The 24,941-nt window shown below is 34.2% G+C and overlaps 2 protein-coding genes across 3 annotated transcripts; one reads left to right on the forward strand and one right to left on the reverse strand.

The window, feature by feature from the left end:
- Nucleotides 1-14,566: 14,566 nt before the first annotated feature.
- LOC129302847 (glutamate receptor 2.7-like) lies at nt 14,567-18,296 on the forward strand. Of its 2 annotated transcripts, none has more exons than XM_054941707.1 (5): nt 14,567-14,862; nt 15,063-16,405; nt 16,509-16,821; nt 16,938-17,344; nt 17,444-18,296. In XM_054941707.1, the coding sequence occupies exons 2-5, from the start codon at nt 15,119-15,121 to the stop codon at nt 17,996-17,998; spliced, it is 2,562 nt and encodes an 853-aa protein (XP_054797682.1). In that variant the 5' UTR covers nt 14,567-14,862; nt 15,063-15,118; the 3' UTR covers nt 17,999-18,296. The 2 variants fall into 2 exon arrangements, with proteins under 2 accessions (XP_054797682.1, XP_054797683.1); XM_054941708.1 differs by having other exon boundaries at nt 15,086-16,405.
- On the reverse strand, nt 18,273-24,660 carry LOC129302846 (histidine kinase 5-like). The gene is made up of 13 exons (XM_054941706.1): nt 24,212-24,660; nt 22,592-23,501; nt 21,923-21,979; nt 21,573-21,800; nt 21,396-21,489; nt 21,098-21,304; nt 20,803-20,933; nt 20,627-20,676; nt 20,200-20,501; nt 19,984-20,087; nt 19,112-19,897; nt 18,827-19,003; nt 18,273-18,690 (listed from the first exon to the last, which is right to left on the reverse strand). The coding sequence occupies exons 2-13, from the start codon at nt 23,309-23,311 to the stop codon at nt 18,568-18,570; spliced, it is 2,979 nt and encodes a 992-aa protein (XP_054797681.1). The 5' UTR covers nt 23,312-23,501; nt 24,212-24,660; the 3' UTR covers nt 18,273-18,567.
- Nucleotides 24,661-24,941: the final 281 nt, after the last annotated feature.

Consider the following 24,941-nt stretch of genomic DNA (forward strand, 5'->3'; position numbering starts at 1 on the left):
ACAAATGAAGCAGGGTAATTAATAACATTCAGAAAGTAAATGAACAAGTGCAATAAGATAATTAACAAGTGAAGTAAAGAAGTCTGGATATTAATTTAAATGAAGGAAATTTTTGTCATTTTTCTCAAAAATTTAACATCAAATTAATATTCCTAAACTGTAGTGAAATTTTAAAAATTTAAAGGCTTTGGATGTAATTAAGTATGGTCAAGGTCCTTTATTAAAATTTTCCCAGTGTTTAAACTATTTCGACATGCATATAATAATATGGGAAAATCACAACTAGGGACCCCTAGAGAAACATATTTACAATTGAGGACCAATGAATTCTAAGTTAACACTACAATCCCTAGGGTCCTAATTGTAATTAATCTTGACTATGAAAATACGTAATTACCCTTAGTGTATAAAATTAAAAAGAAAAAAGCACTGGCCCTCTCTCGTGCGTATTTGGTCTTAGACTCAACCCCACGCCTATGATGTTGAGCCTCACCCTACTCTTCACTTCTTCAGTGCCCCGCATCCAATTCGATCATCATACTAGAGAACATCAAAGACCTCCTTTTATTGTTGTCCTCGTCTTCAACAATAATAGACACCAGCAGAGCTCTATTAGCCACCATTGACAATCTAGGTTCCCTTAATTAATTCCATATCACCTTGATATTATTGTCTTTTGTTTTCCTCTCTTTTCCTGTTAAAATCTTATAACTATTATCATTTACTGGATTTATTATCTTTAAAAGAAACTAATTTTTTTTAATGATCATGATCTTCCATCGTTCCCTACCTTTAGAATCCAAAAGGAAAGCATGTTCGAAAAGGCTATGCTCAATCATTAAAATATTCAAGTTGTTGGTGAATATTTCTCATTTATTGGATAAGGTTTTCTTAATTTTGGGCATGCCTTCTCTAGGAAGAAGCTTAATATGCTTTCTATATAGTTTGTAATACTTTGATAAATTCTCTACACAATGTTGCAAGCACCCATTATTCCTCATAGGGGTGAAGTTTGCTAGGAGATTTTTATTTATTAGGCAGCAATACCTTGCTATCAAGCACCCATTATTGTTTTAAATTGAAAACGGATGATTGCCTCTAAATTTCTTGATTTCCGTTCAAAATGAAACTTGAAACTTTTTTTGTTGAAGATTGAAACTCTTCTCTCTATTTCTTCCCTCTTTGTGTGAATTTTATTGTCAAATGAGAATTTGATATGGTTATTTTTTTTTTGTTGGTGCTGCTATGTAATTGATTTGAGATAGGTTATTTTGTTGTTTGATAGTAACTTAGTTTGCTTATTGGGAAGGAAAGTCTATAACTATTGAATTGTATGTTGTTAAAATAGTAATAATAATATTGTTGATAGTAGAATTGTAATTATGAATTCAAAAATAAAGTAAAATTTAGTTGAAATTTGAAACTATTGAACTTTTTATTGTTAGAATAGTAATGATATATTATTGATATTAGAATGGTAATTGTGAATTCAAAATTAAGAGTAAAAATTAGTTAAATGGTTGAAGGTTGATATGATAGATGGCAAGCAATAAATAGTAAATTTTTTCACATCAATCTTTCTCCAACCACCATTGTCTAGCGAAGGGAGGCTACAAAGTAGGAGCATAGAATCACAATTCTAAAACTAAAAAGTTTATCATTGTTTTAAATGTGGCGAGGCTTCTCACACTCACAAGACTCATAAGAATCTAAATTCAGGCTAAAAAAGTGGGCAAACATGAAATAATATGATGTGAATAGATGTAAAATTTCATGAGAATACTTATTACTATAATGACAAGTACTACATGAAATTAGGTGAAATTAATGCTGTGTATGTACTAGTTGCTACAATACAATGACAATATTTGTTAATTAAGGAATATTTTCTTGTTATAATGGGAAAAAGAGTTGTTTTTTCCCTAAAGGTGATTTGTTCTTTGAATTTCAACACTTGGTTATGTTAATGAAAATGACTATTTTTTAAACTTATTAATTAAGGAATTGATTGTTATTAAAAGGAAATGATGACTTGTTATTTCCTAAGTGGTGACTTGTTCACTAAATCAAGACAGTTGTTGCTCTCCTTCAAATGGTTAATGTTCAAAACTTTTAAATTCAAAAGTTGATTGTTATTAAAAGGGAACGATAACTTGGTATTTCTCAAATAATGACGTGTTCACTAATCCATGACACTTTTTGCTCTCCATCAAACGATTAATGTTATGGACTTATTTATTGTTAAAATGAAATGGAGTCTTGTTTTTTTTTTTTGGCAAATGATCACTTGCTCACCATACCAAAACACTTGTTACTTTTTATGAACATTTTAATTTTGTGCACTTGTTAATTGGAAATTTATTCTTGTTGACATTGAATGAAGTTTTGTTTTTTCATGAATGCTCACTTGTTTACCAGACCAAAACACTTGTATCTCCATAATATTCTTTACTTGTTAATTAGAGAATTATTTGTTATTAAAATGAAATGAAGTTTTGTTTTTTTGTCAATGATCACTTGTTCACCAGACAAAAATAGTTATTGTTCTTTATGAACATTTTAATTCTCTACACCAATTAATTAAGTAATTTATTCTTATTAAAATTAAATGAAGTCTTGTTTTTCTTAAATGGTCACTTGTTCACCAGACAATGACAATTGTTACTCTTCATGAACATTTTAATTTTCTATACTATTTAATTAGAAAATTTATTCTTGCTAACATTAAATGGAGTCTTGTTTTTTTACAAATGGTCACTTGCTCACCATACCAGAACATTCATTGATCTCCATAATTTTCTACACTTGTTAATTAGAAAATTTTTTGTCGTTAAAATAGAATGGAGTTTTGTTTTTCATGAATAATCACTTGTTCACTGGACAAAAATAGTTGTTGCTCTCCATGAACATTTTAATTTTCTACACTTGTTAATTATGAAATTTATTCTTATTAAATTGAATGGAGTCTTGTTTTTCTCAAATGGTCATTTGTTCACTAAACAATGATAATTGTTGTTCTACATGAACATTTTAATTTTTTGCACTAGTTAATTAGGTAATTTATTCTTGTTAAAATCGAAAGGAGTCTTGCTTTTTAGCAAATGGCCACTTGTTTACTATACCAAAAACACTTGTTAATCTCCATAATTTTCTCTAATTGTTAATTAAGAAATTATTTTTTGTTAAAATGAAATGGAGTTTTATTTTTCGTGAATGATCATTTGCTTACCAGACAAAAGCAGTTGTTGCTCTCCATGAACATTTTAATTTTTTTCACTTGTTAATTAGAGAATCTATTCTTATTAAAGTCAAATGGAGTCTTTTTTTTCTCAAGTGGTTACTTGCTTACTAGGAAATGATAGTTGTTGCTCTCCTGAACATTTTAATTTTTTTACACTAGTTAATGAGGGAATTCATTCTCGTTAAAATTGAATGAAGTCTTGTTTTTTCAAAAATTGTCACTTGTTCACCAGATTAAGATAGTTATTGCTCTCCATGAACATTTTCATTTCTGCACTTGTTAATTAGATAATTTAATCTTGTTAAAATTGAATGGAGGCGTTTGCACCCAAATAATGATTTTAGAGACTCAGACTCAATTCAACTTAATTGACCTTAAAATAATTAAAAATGAATATTCATGAAGCCTTAGCATTGAGTTAAGACCAAGTTTAGGCTATTATCTCCACACTCTACCCATAATACTTGAATTATGGAAGTAGGGAAATTAGCCATGATAAAGAAAGTGCTTTTGAAATTTAAGGAAAGCGGCAATCATGGGACTTGGGCACCAAATCAAGATCATCTATAAATAGAGGAGCCATCTCTCATCAAAGGATCATAATCATCATTAACAAACTATCAGTCAAATTTCCAAACTCCACATCTGTTGCTTTATTTTCCCTTTTATCATGTGTTTTTAGTCTTTACTTTTCTCTTGTAGGGTCGATATTAGCTAGAGTTATGAGAAAGTTTCATGTAGATACTGAAATCACTTCAATCAAACGTTAGATAAAAATTTAGGAAGTGTCAAAAGTTTACTCCCTGTGCTGTCAAACAACAGCAACTGATGCTGTTATTTTCGTGCAATACACCACAGTGCATATGTCACAAGCCACAACGCACGTCACGTTTTCTACATAAAATTTTATTTTAAGTTTTAAAACTCGTTATTATAGGTTTTATTTGATTTCTAATCCTTCACATTATTTTCAAACTCTGAGTTGAGCATTTCAAATACTTCTTGAGATTAAAATTTGAATTTTAAGGATCCCATTGCAAATGATTTAATAATTGTTCACTATTGTAATTTTACAATTTTGGTAATCCTTTAAGGGTTAATCCCTTAATTACCTTAATTTGTGGAGTTAAATGTGATTTAGTAAGGGAGAACTTACAAGAAGCTCGTCGAAGACCATATAGCGACTTCCATAATCGACACATTTTTCATGGCCCATGATGATGGAAACCTTGAGGAATCTTCATGTAGACCTCCTCATCAAGATCACTATAAAGGAAAACATTGTCTACATCAAGTTGGTGTGCAAACTAGTTTATTTTGGCTGCAAGTACAAGGAGGCAACAAATTATGGTAAGTTTGGAAACAAGAGCAAAAGTCTCATGAAAGTCAATGCCTTCTTGTTGCATATATCCCTTAGCAATGAGGCGAGCTTTATAACACTTTATCTCTCTAGTCAATGTATATTTGATCTTATAGACCTATTTGGAATCAATGGCATATTTCCCAAGTAAAAAGAACCATAATAGACCAAGTACCATTACGTTCAAGAGCTTCAATCTCACTGGCTATAGCATCTTTCTAATGGCAAGTCGAACTGCATCTGTAAAGTACTTCAGCTGATCATGTTTATTAATAGCCATAAAAAATACTCTGTGTGACCGGAAAAAACACATATTAGAAACAAAGTTGGCTAGAGGGTGAGCTGTAGAATTACCTAAGGGAGGAGTTGAGGTCCTTATAGGTGGTGAGTGGGTTGAGACGAGTGGGCTAATGAAGAAGGCAGATCAAGTGCATAGTCGGTCAGTTGACGTGGAGTTTGCTTAGGGCGATGACTTTGACAGATTGTGGGCTATGAAGCAACATTTGCAACAGCACTTTGTGCCATGTCAAATTGAGGGGGTTCAAATGATTGACTCATAGGCATAAAAGGTGCCGAGCATGGTTCGTCATTGATGATGATCCTAGTGGTACCTATGTGCTATTTAGTTAGTGCCTAATCATCAAGGTGCAGATTTTGAAATGGGAATTAAATCTCAAGGAAGACCACGTGACTAGATGTATGTATTTCACCACTGTGCATGTCGTAAAGTCGGTACCCTTTTTACCCCGTGGGATAGCCAACGAACACGCATGCTTTCCCATGTTCATCAAATTTATCTGTGGCCTTTAGGTTATGAGCATATGCTAAGCAACTGAAAATCCGCAAGTGAGTGTAACTTGGTGCTCTGCCTAATAGAACCTCATAAGGTGTCTTGCCCTTCAAAGCTGCCACTGGTAGATGGTTAATGAGATGTTCTGTTGTTAAAACACACCCCTAAAAAGGATACTGGTAACTTTGCTTGAAAATGTAGAGCACAGGAAACTTCTAAGATGTACTGATGCTTGCACTCAACGACACTATTTTTTTGGGGGCTGTAAGGGTAAGTGGTTTAAATAACTATTCTCTTTTCAATGTAGAGATTGAGCATATAGGTGGACTGAAACTCTAGTCTATTATTTGTGTGAATCATCTTTACATATGCCTTGTATTATGTTTCCACTATAGATAAGAACATGGGTAAGTATATTTTCACTTTCGACTTATGCTTCATCAAATATACCTAAACACTCCAACTAAAATCATCAACCACAGTGAGAAAATAATGTGCACCTGATAAAGAAGCAACCTTATATCTACCCTATATATCATGATGGATCATATCAAAATGAGAAGATGATTTTATTGAACTGGAGGGAAATACAAGTCTAGTTTGTTTTGCTCTTATGCAAGAATCACAATGTGCCAAGCGCTCATTATTAAAATCATTAGGAAAAATATCCATCTTCTTCATTTTGTCTTCAGGAGGGTGTCCGAGTCTATGGTGCCAAACTTATAAATTTGTTGTTTCTTGCTTGTGTATGGCACTACATGCATGCATGGCTACTTTTTGTGTTGTCTCTGACTCGAACATGTAAAGCCCATCTCATTCTCTAGCTTCTCTAATTAGGGTCCTCTGTAACATCCTGATTTAAATTTTATTAGTTAATTTAAACTAATAAAAATTTTAGAAAATATTTAGAGGTAAGTAAATTAATAGGAGATGATTATTAGATTTAATTTTGGATGTAATTCTAAGTTAAGATTTTAGAAATTATTATTATTACTACTACTACCATCATGATCATTATTATTAGGGAATAGGAACAAGAAATGTAAGAGAATGAGAGATTAATAAATAAATTAAAAAAAAGAAGAAGAAGGAAGCTACAGGCATTCTTTTCGGTAAAAGGAATTGGTATTATTAATATATATATATATATATAAAGAAAGGGAGGAAAAAGGACATGGGCCCAATTGTGCTTTTTTAAAACAACAAATGTACTTTTTCCCTTCATTTCTCCTTCCCTCTTCATTTCTCTTCATGCACAAAATAGAGGGAGCACCAGTAATTGAGTTTAATGATGTGGGGGATCTGATTTTAAAAGATGAGACTTCCTAATAGGATATTTAGAATGAGATTTTAAGCTTTTTAAAATTAAGTAAGTATTTTAAAAAAAATGTATTCATCTAGCTCTTTTCATTTTTAATTTTGTGTTGGTGAAAAATTTAAGGTTTGGAAAAAGATGAATTTATGTTAAATAAATGTGGTTGTTGAGGTTGTTAAATAGTATAATAATATTTTAGAATATAAATTTATTGATGAGCTTTGAATTTGAGGCTTGTGGATCAAACTCTAAACTAAATTTTATTAAATCTAAAAATATATTGTGATTTATTAAGGTTTAACTGATTATTTGAGATAAAAAATGAATTATTATAACTATAGGATGATGATTCTAAACTTGAGACTCAATTTTTAATTTTTGAGTATTTTAGGTGCCAATTTATGAAATTAAAAAAATTTTAATAATAGAAATTAGTTTAGAGGTTGATTTTAACTTATTAATATTTATTGATGACTAAAAGAGGAGTTAAAAATTTTAATTAATAGTACTAACTCTAGATTTATATTAAGATTGAGATTAAAAATCATGCTATATTCTCTAATTCTATTATTAGAGTTATTTTATTAGTTTCAATAATTAAAATTAATATTTATAAATAATATGTTATTTGTAGATTGTGTTGTTGGTAAAGATTGTGATGTGAGAGAAATTGTAAGGAATAGTTTATTAAAAAAGTCACGAGGTAACCATGCTTTTAATTTGTGATTAGTGCTACTTCATGTTAATTGGGTGATTATTGAGAAAATTATGAAGTGTTGTTGAGAAATTACCTTGTTATGTTTATGAACAAATTATGAAATTATAGATATGCATTTTAAAATATTTTTACCAAGTGGAACGTCATATTGAAATATTGTTAAAAATAAAAAAAATTGTAATATTATATAATTTTACAATATTGTTATGAATTTGTTTGATTATTGTGAGAGGTGTTGGGAGACTTGTTGTTGTTGTATTTATGTGCCACATGGCATGCTCCTATTGGAGCCTAATAGATGGCTTGTAAAGGCTTGGGCTAATCTACCTTTGGCTGGATAATTTAACATCGAGTGAGGGCTACGGCTCGAGATTAATAGAAGGAGATAAGGATGGTTGTTTGTTATGCATTGTAATATTTCTTGTATTTTTGTTAGAATTATATGACTGTTATTTCCCCACTCAACAAACACACATTTAACTCTTTGTATATATTATCATAAATTGGCATTGGTTACTGGGACTTTTGAGTCTCATTATGTGGTTAACAATTTTCAGAAGAAGAGCCATAAGTGGCACGTGAAGGAGTCCTTGAGGCTTAATGGCATAGATCCACTGTCTCTTCTAGGTATTTGATTTATGATTTTTAATGTGTTATATTGCCAACTAGAGCTTTTTGTTTATTCACAATTATATGAATGTAATGATGCAATCATGCCCTTCAAACTATTTTTACTTTTAGTATACTTTGGATAACTGTAACTTTGATATCTGATTTATTTTGGATAGTTTGAAATGGCATGATTATGAGGCCAAATAATTGACTTATTTTAAAAATTGATTAAGTTGTTTATTTTAGTTATTGGTCTATGGTTTATACTTGTTGAGAATATAAGGATGAAAAATGTAGTTTTAACCTAATGGCATGTGAGAGATAAAAAACTTTATTTGAGATGTTGTATTGTGCAAACTTAAGCTAATTATAAAATGTTTTTATATTAAATTTATTGATATAAAATATGTTGGGTGGCTGTAATCCAACTATAGTTGTAAATGTGTATTAGGTGTATAAAATTGTTTTACATTATTTGAAAAGGAGTTTAATCTTTTTTACCATGGTAGTTAATTTATAAGATAAAATATTTTATAAGGCTATGTTTTATTATTTCTTACCATGGTAATATTTTAAATTATAGAATTATTTTTAAAAAAATATATATGATAAGTTAACTTCTGTTTATCATGGTAGATACTTTTTTACCATAGTTGAGTTAAATTATTTTTAAAAAAAAATTAGGATGTTAATCCTCGATTTGTGGTCCTAAATTAGACAAATGTTATGCACAAAAATAACCATGTAATCATAACTCTTTGACAATTGTATAATATATAGTAGATTTCATTTAAAATTTAGGATGTATAGGACTTTGTATAATTTCAAATTCTCATTCAATGTAGCCTTCCCAATGTCTTTTACTGCTACACACTCTCCATTTAGAATCTAGACTGGTGGCTGATATATCGCCCTTGAAATATCATGTAGCATTGTCAAACTATAAACAATATGGTCTGTCACTCTTGTGTCAATCACCCAACATTTATTAGAATTAACCATACTTGCCATCTTAACTGACGGCCTACTATTAATATTATTGCCATTAGCTTCATTGTTGATGCAATATAAAAGACGTTCATATTGATCTTGAGTCAAACGGGGAATTGGACTCTTTGTCGTACTGACTTGCACAACACATGAGGCTCCCCTCTTATCATTCCAGTTCATCCTCTTTCACCTTTATCATGGCCACCTCTCTTCCAATCATCTAGGTACCTAATCAACTTATAGCAACGATCTTCTGTGTGGCCTAACTTTTGGCAATGGCCACATTTTGGTCTCTCCTTCTTTCCTTCCCTTGCTCCCTTCTCGATCTGTACTTGAAATGTTGCACTCTCTATAGTTGGTCTTTGCATGGTTGAGACTTGTCTTTGCTGTTCATCTTTAGAAATAAGGTGATACGCCTACCCTAGTCTCGGAGTAGGCTTCATATGGAGGATTTGGGTCTTAATGGTATTAGACGCTTCATCTAACTTCATAAAGAACTCATATAAGTAATCTCTTTCTTTTATTTCAACAAATCGCTTACCAATATCACAAGTGCAGTTGCCACATTCACATTTAGGCATTGGCATAATCAATCTCTATTTCATCCTAACAAGCTTTTAAGCCCTTATATAATATGTAGGGATAGATGAACAATCTTGCCACATCTATAGCCATTGACCTTTAGAGTTCGTAAGCACGAGGGGCACTCCCTTTTTCAAATTGTTCTTCAAGGTCTACCTATATCTCACATGTGCTCTTTGCATTTGGCATGCTCACACGTACATCTTTGTCTATCGAGCTCTTCAACCATCCCTTCACTATGCATTGCATCACATCCACGAACTGAATTCAAGAGAGTTGACGAATGACATCGACAATATGTGCCGTCAACAAAACTGATTTTGTTCTTTGTGAATAGAGCGTTTGCATATCACTCACCCACTTCACATAGTTTCCTTCATTTAGGAGTTTACTAACATAGATTTGCCCGGGGTTGTCCGACAGGTGCAAGAAGTAAGGAGATGATGTGTCAATCCCACTCTTCCCATCAGATCTACTTTTACTTCATCTTTATTTGTCATGATTGAACGCAGGCGAAGGAGTCTCAAGACCTACACTCTAATACCATAACGATTTTAATAACGGTGGAATTTGTTTATTTGAGTATGCAAGTTATACAGGAGACTTTATATATACAACAGACTGCTTAGCGTAACTATCGCCTACATTATATCCCTCTATCTCTCAGAATCACACCACAATTAATATATACACACTAACAAATTAATATGAGATCCCAACAATCAAGCAATTCAGTCAAATATGATATTGTTTTAGATATTATGAGATATGAGATCAATTTGCTATGATGGGTCCTACCACGTGAAGCTCATGCATGCGTTCCTTTAGTGTTCATGTAGAAGTCCATTACGCTGATCATGCATGCATTCTTTTAAGAAGGAACTGATTATCAATATTATGAGCTATAAGGCTAGATAACTTGGATACCAAGGATCTCTCTCTCTCTCTCTCTCTCTCTCTCTATTTTAGGGGGGGTTGGGGGAAGGGATGCCTATGAGAATGAGCTTGCATCCTAATGCATACAGTGCTGCCCCATAACATTTAGGGGTTCAACTTCCCTCCTCTGCCCTCTGTCGAGGCAGTGGTAAATTTTAGTCATCTAGATTTAATTTTTTTTAATTTTTATTTTTAAAATAAAAATTATTAAAAAATTATAAATTTTTTAATAAATATATTTATTAATCTTACAGTTCATATTTAATATACGTGGTTCAAAATTAATATTAAAAATTTAAATTAAATTTTTAGATATATTTTAAATAATACTAATATATTCTGAATGGTATAGATATATTTTGAACATAGCAGTAAACTTATTAAAAAATTTTAATATGAAATTTAGACTGTTGATATTAAATATAGATTGTTAAATTGATAAACTTGTTTATTAATTTTTTAATATTTTATTTTTAAAATATAAATAAAAATAAAAAATAAAGAATTTAAATATGTACCGTTCAGATTAAATTTGAACGGCCCAAATTTATCTTTGTCTCAATGGAGGAAAAGCCAACTCCAAACATAAGATATCGGTGTAATCATGAATTGATATGAGTGGACTTTTTAAAATGAAACCATGCCTATATCTGACACGTACACATGTCAAGCGTTTATATTAGTAGAGCTAAATTCCTTCCCTTGTAGTGCAGATATGCCGTAACTTTTTTTTTTTTTTAATAAATAAAAGGGGTAGTTACTAAGTGCTTTCGGTTACAAGCAAAATTGGGCATACCATTTTTCATTTGTGAGAGGGGTTACATGTTATTAGTCTACAACCTATAAGACTATTAGTATTGGTGATATGCTGTAACTCTGTCGAAAGGCTTATTGCTCTCCCTTGGAAACCAATAAAATTGTAGGGCAGAAAAGGAAAAACACTGGAAAAAGCGACAAGCAAGGGCCTCTTACGATTGTTAATTACAATTATGAATCTTAAATTATTAAAATCTCAATAATTAATCTTAATCTTTACTTGCAATTAAAAGCATAAGTTCAAAAAAAAAGAAGGCACTATTAAATTACTATTATAAGTTGGAACTAATGTTAATCTCGACTAAAAAAATCAGGATCCACACTTAAAAATGAGATTAATAGTAGTCACAACTCATAATAATAATTTTAATAATTTCAACCCATAACATTTAGAATCTTGATTTTTCTTATTAAGATTAACAACAGTCCCAACTTATAGTAATTTCAATAGTTCTTTTTTTATTTTCCAAATAGTTTATCTATAAGCGACTTTGATAAATTTTTAAGTGATTATTGTATATCATAAGTGTATTTTGAATTTCTCACAAGTTTATTTTAGTTTCGTATTGGGAAACAATTCATTCCTAAGTGTGGTTCCTGATTTTTTAACTGAGATTAACAACAATTTCAGCTTATAATATTAATTTTAATAGTATTTTTTCTTGATTTTAAACTCATGTGTTTTTAATTTTATTTAAGGACCATGATCCATTATTGAAATTTCAATAATCAAGGTCCTTAGTTGTAATTAATAATCTTATAAAGTCTTTAATTGTCCTCTTTCCTAAAATATTTTAGGGAGGACAACAAAAAAATAACCTACCAACAAAGTACTCATAACAATAACAAGATTTAATCTCGTGACCTAGTAAATTATAAATTAAGTTTTTTATTAATTGAACTGACCTTTGTTAGTTGATAAGCACATATTTTATTGATAAATAATTATAGATTTTAGATTATATTTATCAATATTTTATACTTATTTAACTAATTTTTATGTATTTTTCTCTTATCATTCAATAACATAAAAAGAAATTTTTATTTTAAAATCTACTCATATCTCTTTCTTTATATTTTGCAAGAAAAATAATAAATTAGATAAAAGGAAGAAAGAGAGAAGAGACGAAAGGTCCTTGATTCTCTACTTTAAATATATATATATATATATATATATATATTTTATAAGTTCTTTTAATTTCTCTTAATTTTAAATTAAATATTTTATATTTATTTTATTTCAATTGAGCTTTTATAGTTTGATTCATTAAATTTTTTAACCTTTCAAATTTAAAAATCTTAATTTTTTTTAAGAAAAATAAAATAAAATAATTTTTTATTTTTATTAAAAGATTATACAGATTTAGAATTAATTACATAATTGCCATAACTTAAAGTTTATATAATTATGTTCTCTTTTAAAAAATTTTATACACATAAAATTTTCATAAAAAATTAATAAAAAATGTAAATACTGTATTAAATAAAATTTTATTTTTGGCCAAAAGTATTAAATAAAAAAATAAAATTTTCTATAAACTCCAAAGGGGCTTTTGGTTGGGAAAGTTAAAAATTCGTTACTAATATAAAATTTTAGGGATCAGTACAAAGATGAATTCTCATTGAGAATGGATTAAAGTTTATTTGCTTGTCTGACCAAAACAAAAGTTTATTTACTTGGTCGTCTATTTTTAGATATGAAGTCTCTTACAGTGCCGTTCCTACGCACGGGAGAATCTTCTACTTCAATCCGAAAAGTCGTCTGTTGACAGCGTGTTAGATAAAAATGGGTGGTCTTCCTATTTCCCCTCCAAAAAAAAAAAAAAAAAGGTCGTCTTCCTATGAGATGAAGCCTGAGAGGATACTTCGAGTGACGCAATAAACGCGTTAAGTGTGTGGCTGCGAATCCAAGAACCTGGAAGCAAATTACTCCTAAAATAATGTAAAATGTGGGTCATATTTGTTGTATTTTCTTTTACTTATTTATTAAAAACAAACTGAATAAATCATTTGTAAATTTTTTTAAAATAAAAAATATGAAAAATTGTAAATTTTTTTAATAAATATGTTTATCAATCTAATAATCCAGATTTAATATGAATAGTTTGAATTTAATATTAAAATTTTAATAAATTTTGTTCAAATATATCTACAGAATATATTTAAAAAGTTTATTTAAATTTTTAATATTAAATTTAAAATATTCATATTAAATTTAAATTTTTAAATTAATAAATATATTTATTAAAAATTTATGTATTTTTATTTTAAAAATATAAATTTAAAACAATAATTAAAAAATTAAATTTTGATCGTTTAGATTTTCCTTTGCCTCGGCAGAGGAGGCTTTCCTCCTGAGGAAAGCCGACTTCCTTCAGACATGTGTGTGCAGTTAAGGGTCAATATTTAATTATTTATGTGTTTGGGTGTAAAAATAAAAATACACTTTTTTGTATTTTTATTCAAATTTAAATTCTAATTACTATTTGCATTGAAAAATAAATTATAATTACTATTATTCAAACTTAAAAATTTAAAGTGTCAAATTTAGATGACTTTTTACTCTGTGTACTAATTTTTTTTATTGAGCTTAATTCACAACATTTCATTTGAAAAGTTTTAAAAGTTTGGATTAAATGTATTTTAAAAATAAAAATTACATAATTTACTCTATACTTTTTTTTGATCAAATTTACTTAATATTTTAATATCTTGTATGACATGCGTTTATTTTATTGATTATTTAATAAAGTACAACAAAACATACCAAAACAATGTAAATTAACCATTTCAACAATTCCAGGAAAAAGTTAAAAAAAAAAAAAACACACACATACACCCTCCCACACACAGAAAGAGAAGAATCAAGGTACTCAATATTCCCGTGCTCTTGCTTACTTTCTAGACTTCAAATAAAATACAAGGAAGCAGATTTTAAATTGAAAGATAAATAAAAGAAATAAATTAAATCCATCTCATCCACCGTGAGTCAACCAATAGTAAAATATGGTAAAAAAAAGAGACTAATATATATATTTTTTTAAATATATGGAGTGGAGACCGGAAAGAAATGGGAATCATCATCGACCAGAGTGGAAGAAAAATTAGGGAGGGATTTAACGATTTTTTTTTTTTTTTTGGGCAACAAGGGATTTAACGATTTTATAGCTCGACACACGACACATGAAATATAAAAAATATAAACTTTTCAAGACCCAGAACGCGGACGCCATGAAGACGAGTCTCGCTAAACTTGATTACGCCCTCTTCTTCCATTGCTCTCTAGTTCTCTGCTTCAACCTGGGCCTCCCACTAAGCAACACAAGAGTGTCAGTGAAAATTGGAGCTGTTCTTGATCTTTCCCAACCAATTGGGAACATTGGATTGAGCTGCATCAACATGGCTCTCACTGACTTTTATCTCTCTCACCCTCACCACAACACCAGGCTCCTCTTCATCGTCAGAGACTCTCACGGAGACGTCGTTACGGCTGCTGCTCATGGTTTTTTCTTTCTCTATCACTTTTCACCTTGTTTTTTTTTTCATTTGCTACTACCATCTGAAGTTGATATTTCTGCGACCCAAATCCTGAATTAATCACGGCCAAATTTTATACAGAGCCGGATTTCACAGCTCTGGTCCTAATCTTCATGAAAAGTCCAAAGTCATTCTGAAATTCAATTTTGAATGATTAATGAACAGCTGCAGGTCTAATAAAAACACAGGAAGTGGAAGCCATAATAGGACCAGTAACATAAATGGAGGCAGACTTTGTGATCAGTCTTGGAGCCAAAGCTCATGTATCCATAATAACATTTTCGGCAACGAGTCCTTCTCTTTCTTCACATCGGAGTCCATATTTCTTTCGAACTGCACAAGTCGATTCTGCTCAAGTAAACGCCATTGTTGCAATCCTGGAAGCTTTTGGGTGGAAAGAAGCAGTGCCCATCTACGTAAACAACGATTACGGGAAGGGGTTCCTACCCTTCTTAACTGATGCTCTGCAACAACGGTATGTTCGAATCCCATATCTGAGTGTCATTTCCCCAACAGCCACTGGTGAAGACATTAGAGGAGAGCTCTACAGGCTGATGACCTTGCAAACCAGAGTGTTCGTTGTTCATGTGTCTTCTGATCTGGGCTCTACTCTCTTCACCATGGCACAGCAGATCGGAATGATGACCGAGGGCTACGTTTGGATCTCAACAGATGGTTTGGCTAATGAGTTGAGCTCTTGGAATTCCTCTGTCATAGAATCAATGCAGGGTGTATTGGCAGTGAGGACCTATATTCCCAAATCAAAAGCACTGGACGATTTCAAAGTTCGATGGAAAAGAAAATTCGTACGAGACAATCCAGCTATGGTTGACACACACTTGAATGTTTTTGGAATATGGGCTTATGATGCGACCACCGCATTAGCCATGGCTGTCGAGAAGGTCGGAATCACCAAGCATGTGTTCCGCAAAAGTAATTCTTCATGCAACTTAAACGATCTTCAAAATCTTGGACTAGTTGTTTCATTAAATGGTGAAAATCTACGCCAAGCTTTATCCAACACTAGCTTCCAAGGCCTCAGTGGAGAATTCACTGTTGTTGATGGACAGTTGCAAGCACCAGCGTTTGAGATAATAAATGTGATTGGCAGTGGAGAGAAAAGGATCGGATTTTGGATCCCACAGAATGGATTAGTTGGAAGTTTGGATTCAAGAAATAAGGCCATGAATTCTCGGCCTAAAAGCAAAATAGCACCCGTTTTATGGCCAGGGGATACATATGTTATTCCAAAAGGTTGGGTCATTCCAACTAATGGCAAAAAAATGAGAATAGGAGTTCCAGTGAGAACTGATTATACTGAATTCGTAAAAGTAACTCGTGACCCAATCACCAATAGAATCGAGGTGACTGGGTTCTGCATAGACGTGTTCAAGGCTGTGTTAGAAGTGCTGCCTTATGCTTTGCCATATGAATTTATCCCTTTTGCAAAGGCCAATGGGGAATCCGCAGGAACGTACGATGAGTTGATCAGCCAAGTTTATTATGGGGTAATTCCCTTTGTCTTCTACTCCCCCCTTTCCTTTTTGCTTCTAGGTAGGGAAAGAGAATGGGAATAAAGATTTGATCGGCCTGTAATGTCGTGTTGAACAGAACTTCGATGCTGTGGTGGGTGATACAACAATTTTAGCGAACAGGTCCAAGTACGTGGATTTCACATTGCCCTATACGGAATCTGGGGTTACTATGATTGTTCCCATGAAATACGACAGAAAGAAGAATGCGTGGGCCTTCTTAAAGCCACTGACGTGGGAGCTTTGGGCAACAACTGGCTGTTCTTTTGTGTTTATTGGGTTTGTTGTGTGGGTGCTTGAGCACCGAATAAATGATAGTTTCCGAGGTCCTCCGTCACATCAGATTGGCACCTGCTTATGGTTTTCTTTCTCAACTATGGTATCTGCGCATCGTACGTAAACTTATTCATCTTTCAAATTTTCAAAACAATTTCAATTATCAAACTTGGCTAAAGTTTGAGTTATAGACTCCTCATACTCTCACAACTAATTTCATGATTTTTTACAGGAGAGAAATTGATGAGTAACTTGGGCAGATTTGTGGTGATAGTATGGATTTTCGTGGTTCTAATTCTGGTTCAAAGTTATACTGCAAGTCTGACATCACTGCTGACGGTGGAGCAGCTCCATCCAACAATTTCAGATGTGAATCAACTCATTATGAATAGATTGAATGTGGGCTGCAAGAATGGCTCTTTTGAGGAAGAGATATTGAAGGGGTTGGGAGTTAAAGATTACCAATTCAAATTTTATAATTCAAGAAATGGCTGCAATGAGCTTCTCACAAAGGGGAGTGAAAATGGAGGCATTGCCGCTGCTTTTGGAGAAATTCCTTATGTGAAACTTTTTCTCAAGACTTACTGCTCTAAGTATACCATGGTGGATCCCCAGTTTAAAACTGGGGGATTGGGCTTTGTAATCAGCTTATTCACATTTTTGTCTCTGGTGATATCTGTAAAAAATGCCATATGCTTTGCTGCTGTAATTTGTTAAAAGTTTGGTCTGATTTTGCAGGTTTTTCCAAAAGGTTCTCCTCTTGTAGCCGACATCTCGAGCGCAATATTAAATGTAACGCAGGGAGATAAAATGACAGCAATAGAGAATGCATGGTTCAAGAAAAATGGTTGCCCAGTGACTGGTGCCTCTGTTTCTTCTAATAGCTTGGGCCTTGAAAGTTTCTGGGGCTTATTTCTCATTGCAGGACTTGCTTCTCTGTTAGCACTCATCATCTTCGTGATCACATTCCTATATCAGCACCGCCACATCTGGTTAGGCGATGATCCCAATGCTTCGACGAGGAAGCGAATGGCTATCTTACTCAAAATTTTTTACCAGAGAGACAACGAGGCATTTCGTGCTATGAAGCGCAGTGACACGAGGAATAAAAGCAATGGTTTTGGGGCAAATGCAACGGAGACTTCCCTTGATACACATTGTCCAGCAAGTCCCTTCACTGAAACTGATTCCAACTCCTCTTTCAGCGGAGGCACACGAACGTTTTCCGCTGCAGATTATGGTCACGCTAATTCCAATGGCAATGCGGATGCTCCTCGGGTCACACAACATTGATCTTCCCCACCACTCCAGAGATAGACCCCGTAAACGACTCTTGAATCAGATATCAGCCAAGATGAGCTGTGCATGCATGGGTCTTATAGCCCATAGTAGTTATCATGAATCTTCCCCACCCCCCCCCCCTTTTTTTGTTTGGGGGGGGGGGTGCCTACGAGAACGATTATGCATCATAATGCATACAGTGCTGCCCCAAAACATTAGATTTTAGTGAAATCATAAATAGACATTCTAAAATTTAACCTATCCCTACATTTGACACATGCAATCATACACGTGCTAAACGTTTATATTAGTAGAACTATTGTTGTCTGTGGAAGAATTTACCTGGTGATTGCAAATTCCCTTCCCTTGTACTGCAGATATGCCCTAACTCTACTGAAAGGCTTCTTGCTCTCCCTTCGAAACTAATAAAATTACAGGGGAGGCGAGGAAAAGAATAACTTAGATCTATACACCTCAACTTACTAAACACTAGTGATGGAGGACGACATGATGCATTCATTACAAAACTTTCCTACTCTCTTTATTTATTTTATACACACATATCATAATTTACAAGGACATCACCGTAGGAATTGTTCAAGGCACTCCTTCAATTTCTGGAAAGTCACCGGCTTCGACACAAATGAGTCCATTCCGTTGGCGTAACACTCTTCCGCACTCTCTGACAAAGCATTTGCTGTCATCTGCGTCAACATCAGATGGTGAACGCTGTGACCAATTCACTTAACTAACTACTCACGAATTTTATCCTATACATATCCCTTACATGTAAGGGATTGCTGTCTTCTGGTTTAGAGGATAGTCAGATTAAGTGCTTACTGCTATAATTGGCATTCGCTTGGTGGAAGGTAAAGAGCATTCAGGTTTCTGCAAATCTGAAGTTGAAATGCTTGGCTCTATTCCAGCTTTTGTTGCAGCATCCCAATTGCCAGTTTCCTCAAAAGAGCGAATCAATTTTGTTGCTTCAAGACCATTCATAACTGGCATGCAAACATCCTGCAAATTTCAGCTACCGTAAGTATTCAAACAAAACATCTCATAGTCCTAGCGAGCATATTGCAGTTTCCAGAGGAAAAAATAAACAATGGAGGTTCCAGAAAGTACCATCAGAATGAGATGATAACCCCTGCGTTGAACTGCACGCACAGCTTCCACTCCATTATTCACCACATCTATGCTGTGACCTAACTGCTTCATCATCGAGCGTGCCACCATAACGTTGACGTTGTTATCTTCAACTAGAAGAATCTTAGGCTCTGATACTGCTGATATACTATTACTGCTACTACTAGTAACACATTGGGAAGTTCTATCATCCTTCTCTCGTGTCTCACTTGTTTGCTGGCTTTTGCTTGACTTTGTTGGCACACCAATTTCTCTGCTTGCTGGAACGTCTTGGAGCTGAGCATATGTGTTATCTTGACGCTGTTCGTCTCTGCTAACTACACCTTCCGTTTCTGTTTCTGGCTTATGACTCAATGAACTAGCTGATTCAGACATCTCTGGCGTGTCCGATAATGTCACTCGAATTGCATCTTCGACTGAAGTTGTTCCGTTTGAGATGATGTTGTTAGAGGGGAACAAGTAAGAATTGTCTGAAAACCCATTTAGGTTATGGGGTATTTTGAGACCAATTTTGCGGGGTAACAACTTTTGGGCTCTGGTAGATCCGTTGGAAGAAAAGAGCGAGCCCAGTGTACGTGGTTGGAATTGGAAAAATCCTTCTGTGGTATAATCAGACGCAGCGTCGTTGTTGTCCATATCTGAGAGCTCATCAGGGTCATCTGAATGATCACAAGCAATTGAAACCTTGTATGGGAGTATGAACGTAAATGTAGAACCACAGTGTTCTTTGCTCGACACAGTTAGACGACCACCCATTAATTCAACCTATTCCAATGTCATCACCGCCAAAAATAAATAAATAAAGACAGTCAAAGGACTGTTCATTTCAGTTTGGTCCGAGAAAGAAATACCAGTTGTTTGCATATTGCTAATCCTAGCCCTGTGCCACCATACTTTCGCGCGTGGTCTGCACTGACTTGCATGTACCTTTTAAATAAAGTAGAAATTGCATTTTCTGCCGCACAATAGATTGAGAAAACACGTGTAGAAAGAGTAAGTACCTTCCTTTCTGATAGAGATCAAATTCTTGTGCATTCGTTCAATGTGAGGTGAGTTTGATAAGATACCTGGTATTCCAATTCCAGTGTCGTATACATCGCAACGTATCCACACTGTAGTTTCAGTTGAATGAGGTTGCTCCTCTGTATATCCATTCCTTGAGCATTCGCTTTTAACAGGAGATCTACATTCATCACTCCCATGTTGAGACGACGATAAGTATTTCTCTTCTGTCAATACATTCACGGATGCATTTGAATTGTCTTCACTCGTCTTCTGGAGACCACCTTCCGATTTTCCAAAACTCGGTTCTGCTACAACGTAGAGATTTATGCCAACTTTACCTTCATGGGTAAACTTGATTGCATTGCTGCAAATTTGTGGGTCAAAAATCAATCGACAAGATAATTTGAAGTGTGTCATGATATCAAATCTAATACAAGTATTTTACGTGTCAGAGGTGAATAGAAAATTTTTGCATACAACTATAAATACCTTATAAGATTTGTGAGAATTTGCCGAATCCTTAAAACATCCCCAATGACCTGAAATAGTAATGGGTGACAAGAATATTAAAAGGCAATGTGAATATAGTAGAAGTCGTCTAGCATTGATCCATGATGGATTTTTTTGAAGGAAACTGAGATGAAAAGTGTGACATAAGATCGCACCTCAATAGGCACATCATCTGCTACATGACCTTCTAGGGTTAATATTTTCTGCAATGATGCTGCAGCAGTCTGGAGCACATGCCTTACTACCTCTCTTGGACGGAATTTGGCAGCTTCCAACTTCATTGCTCCTACATAGTCAAGGTCACCAATTCAAAATCACTTCTTGCATGAACAAAAACTTCAAACTTGCTCCAAGAATGCTTAAAAAATAGTGCTCATGTAAATTATACAAATATAAAATAGTACATAGGCAGTTTGCCAAAAAAAAAAGTACAAGGGCAGTTTTTCAGACCTGACTCAACCTTGGAAAGATCCAATATGTCATTTATAAGTTGTAGAACCAAGTCTCCTGAGGAAAGCATGACTTCCAAGAGCTGTCTTTGCTCCTTGTCAAGTTTTGTAGTAGAGAGAATTTCAGCCATGCTAACAACACCAGACAGTGGAGATCTTATTTCATGAGACATGGTTGCTAGCATTTGTTTTGCTCGCATAGTCTCCTCTATCCAAGGGAAAAAATAATAATAATCATCCTTGCTGCCAAATTTAGTTGAAGTAAAATTCAGAACTAATTTTTGAATGAGTGATCAAACCTGTAATGTGAATGGTCTTATTTAATTCAGTCTCCTTGGCTTTCTGAACGGCAATCTCTTCTCTAATCTGTGCCATCCTTTCTCTTTTTCTCACCTGTGTGTGATATTTCAAAAATATGAATGCCTTTCCTGCAACAAGAAGATTGCAAATATCTTTATAAGCAAAATAGAATCTACCTGATCTGTCACATCCATTCCCATGTAATTTATCCCAATTGTCTCTCCTGCCTTGCTAAAGACAGGTTCTACATAAATTAAGAATGTCTTTGACCCGAATAGTTCTGTCTCAAAAGTAATTTCCCTTTTTGCAGGCAATCCTTTTTCCAAGACCTCTCTCTTAAAATCTTGAGATTCCCTCACTCCAGATCCCGTGAAAATTTCCACATCTGTTCTTCCTATGATGTCCTGGAAAAGAGGAGTAGATTTAGAGTCAAAACATTTCATACTTTCGGGGGCATTTTTTGATCCAAAACAGTTGCAGTGAAATAAATCTTACACAAATGCTTTCAACAAGAAAAGTTTATTACCTCCTCTTGTAAACTTGGGAAATGATTATAGATGAAGCGATAGCGCAACTCTTTGTCCTGAAAGAAATAAAAAGAGAATAAACTCTTTGCAGCTTAGTAACCTGATATCAGGCAGAAGTTGATCATTAAAATAATGATGGACCCAAAAAATTTACAATGAAGAAGTTCTAGCGGAAGTATTCATTAAGTCTTGGCGCTGGTTTCACAGAGATGCAGTGTCTACCAATTCCAGAGCATTGCGCACGCACGCACGCACGCACACATCAATTTACTGACAAGTACCAACAATTTGTTATGGCACCAATGAAGGGTTTAGTTGCACAGTTGGCTTATTCTTTGTGAATAAAAACGCAATTTCAGTCCTTCCTGGGTCCCATGCACCTAGGTAGCACAGCAGCACATTGTGCAGGGTGTCAAAAAAGATATGGCTTCGCTAAGGTGAATTTGGTGCCACTTCATGAGATTATGAGTAATTATCATCATGTTGATTTAATTAATTTATGAAATAAATGCTAGTTCTAGCGCTGTTCAACGTAAAGGTTCTGAAAAATTCAGGAAAAGAATCAACATCATATAGGAATTTTGAATGAAGTCATAAACTAGGAATAGGGTAATTCTAGAAGTAGCAGCAGTGGCAGAAAAATCAACACAATACTCACTGGAATTTACCTGATGGCCTATGACAACAGGTGCATTCTGCAGAATAAAATGCAAGAAATTATCTGCTCTTTTCAGAATCTGGGACAGTTCTTCTACAGGCGAGGACTGCCTTTCAAGATTCTTTATGCTTTCTTCCAGCTTCTCCATAAGTGTCTGCTCTCTCTGTATACTTGCCTCCAACAGTTTTTCTAGATGCACTGCCCTCTGCTTCCAGTACACTGCAGTATCATACTCAGCATTTATTTCAATACCCTTGTTCTGGACAACAACATCGTTTTTCCTGCGAGGTATATCTTGCCATATGTCATAAACTTCATCCAATATAGAAACTGGCCGTTTATCATGCCCATATCTTATGTCCTCAAATCGATGCTCTTCCAATATCTTTAACTTCCTCAGCTCAACCTCCTGTCTCTGTTTAATAAGGTTGTCGAGTTCTTCTCTTAGGAGACGCACAGCATTAGCCTGCTTGTACTCCCAGTATTTCATGAGATAGGTCAACTGGGACGACCCTTTGTCTGTATAGTTGGTGAGCTCCATGAGACGCTTGAAATCCACTATAGTTGGCTCCTCCACTATTGTGACCTCCTCCAACATGTCCTGGTCACTTCCGGGCTTCTCTATGTTAAACTGTTTCCCAACATCAGTTCCAATATCTTCTGGCCACATTGAAGGGAGGACTTCGATGTCCATGTCCTCCATGAGGTCATGCTCCATCTCGCAAACCATGAAAACAGACCGATTACATCCAGTTGCTTTTGTGCAATCTACAATGAAGTCCCATTTGCATTTCTAGTCATCCAATTCTGACTCTTGGTTTTCCTTTCCGTATCCAACACAAGGCCCCAACAGAACAAATGGAGAAAATCTGCCTCGACCTGTTAGCCGAAGATGAGTTCCATGCAAGTTTGGCTCTCAACTGTGAAATAAAAGAAAGAGAATAGTTCGATCAAAAAAAAAAACAAAGAAAGAAAGAAAGAAAATGGTGTAGCGTGAATGAGGAGGCACTATATGAAAATATTAAGTGATGTTAAATTATTGTCGTTTCAGGACATGCCAAGCTGTCCAACGATAAGAAAAGGCAAATGAAAATAACACCTGTAAACTCTCAAGTAGCCAAAATTTCATAATTTAAACCGAAAGTCATCAGCAAGCAATTATGAAAACAGGACAGCTGTTCAAGAAATTTTAACAGGGAAACAGTGGGGAAAGAAATAGTTCAGAGCCAAAACGAAGAATGAATGAATGGAATCTATTTTTGACGAATCGATTGTGTTCGCAATTTAACAGGAGGTTTTGAATACAGGGGTGGCAAACGTGAAGCTCCAGATATTGAGAATACAGAAGATACAATTTGGGACTCGTACAGCCCCCTGACACTAAGCAAATATCAAACTCGAGCTAACTCTCAAAAATTTGGAGCTGATATACATTTTCATAAGAAACAGAAGAAATTAAGGCAAGTGACTCGCGGAACATAACAACGATCAATGACTCCGAGATCCATTCACCGAAACAAGCCAATAGAGCCAAGTGGAAAATGGGCTAAAATATCTCAAAAGAAATCATTTTGCGGACGATTGATTAAAAATCATGGCAGTGAATTGAAGAGGCCACCATGAAGCATACCTCTATGCTTCCAATGAGAAAAGCCAGCCACCACCGAAGACCCAGAAAGAAGAAGAATTTCTGATGACAGTGAGCAAATGGCTTTTTCCCGGCAGATCTGAAGAATCCCTTCAACTGTGGAGTCAGAAGCCTTGAGAGCAGAAAAAAAAAAACGGAGGTTACTGCTAGGAGAGAAAGAGAGAACAGAGCATGAGAGAGTGAAGGAAAAGGAAAACTAAAAAAAGAAAGGGGGGATTAAAATGGAGATGACAGATAACCAAGAAGCCATGTGCATGAGGAGGAAACAAAATGAGAGAGAATTGTCAGCCATTTGTCAGTTACATATATTTTAGTGGCCTGTGTGTGAAAAACAGCTTTCAGAGGCCCGGAGCTTCGTCTGGCATAACATCAGTTATAATGCTCCCCTTCTCTCCGAGAAACAGATTCAACCAATTATAAAATAGGCGAGAGAGAGAGAGAGAGAAGCTGAATTTTTACGGGAAGATGGAGGTTTTAAATGCCGAGGAAGCCATGGGTGTTGCCCGTGCATGGACACATGGGGAGGGTGATGCGCGTGTCCATCACGTGCCAGCTATTTTACTTGACGATGCATGCACTGGGACGTGAAAGAAGCAACGAGGCGGCTGCACGGATTCTTAGGAAACAAGGTTCTTAATTTGCGATCAGCTTCTCAATATTGGGATTAATCCAACGAGTAGTTTACGTGTCATATATATGTGGGTCGGTAACA

The sequence above is a fragment of the Prosopis cineraria genome, unplaced genomic scaffold (genome assembly GCF_029017545.1).
Source record: "Prosopis cineraria cultivar Desert tree isolate PC_DT_omini unplaced genomic scaffold, ASM2901754v1 PC2, whole genome shotgun sequence".
Taxonomy (NCBI): domain Eukaryota; kingdom Viridiplantae; phylum Streptophyta; class Magnoliopsida; order Fabales; family Fabaceae; genus Prosopis; species Prosopis cineraria.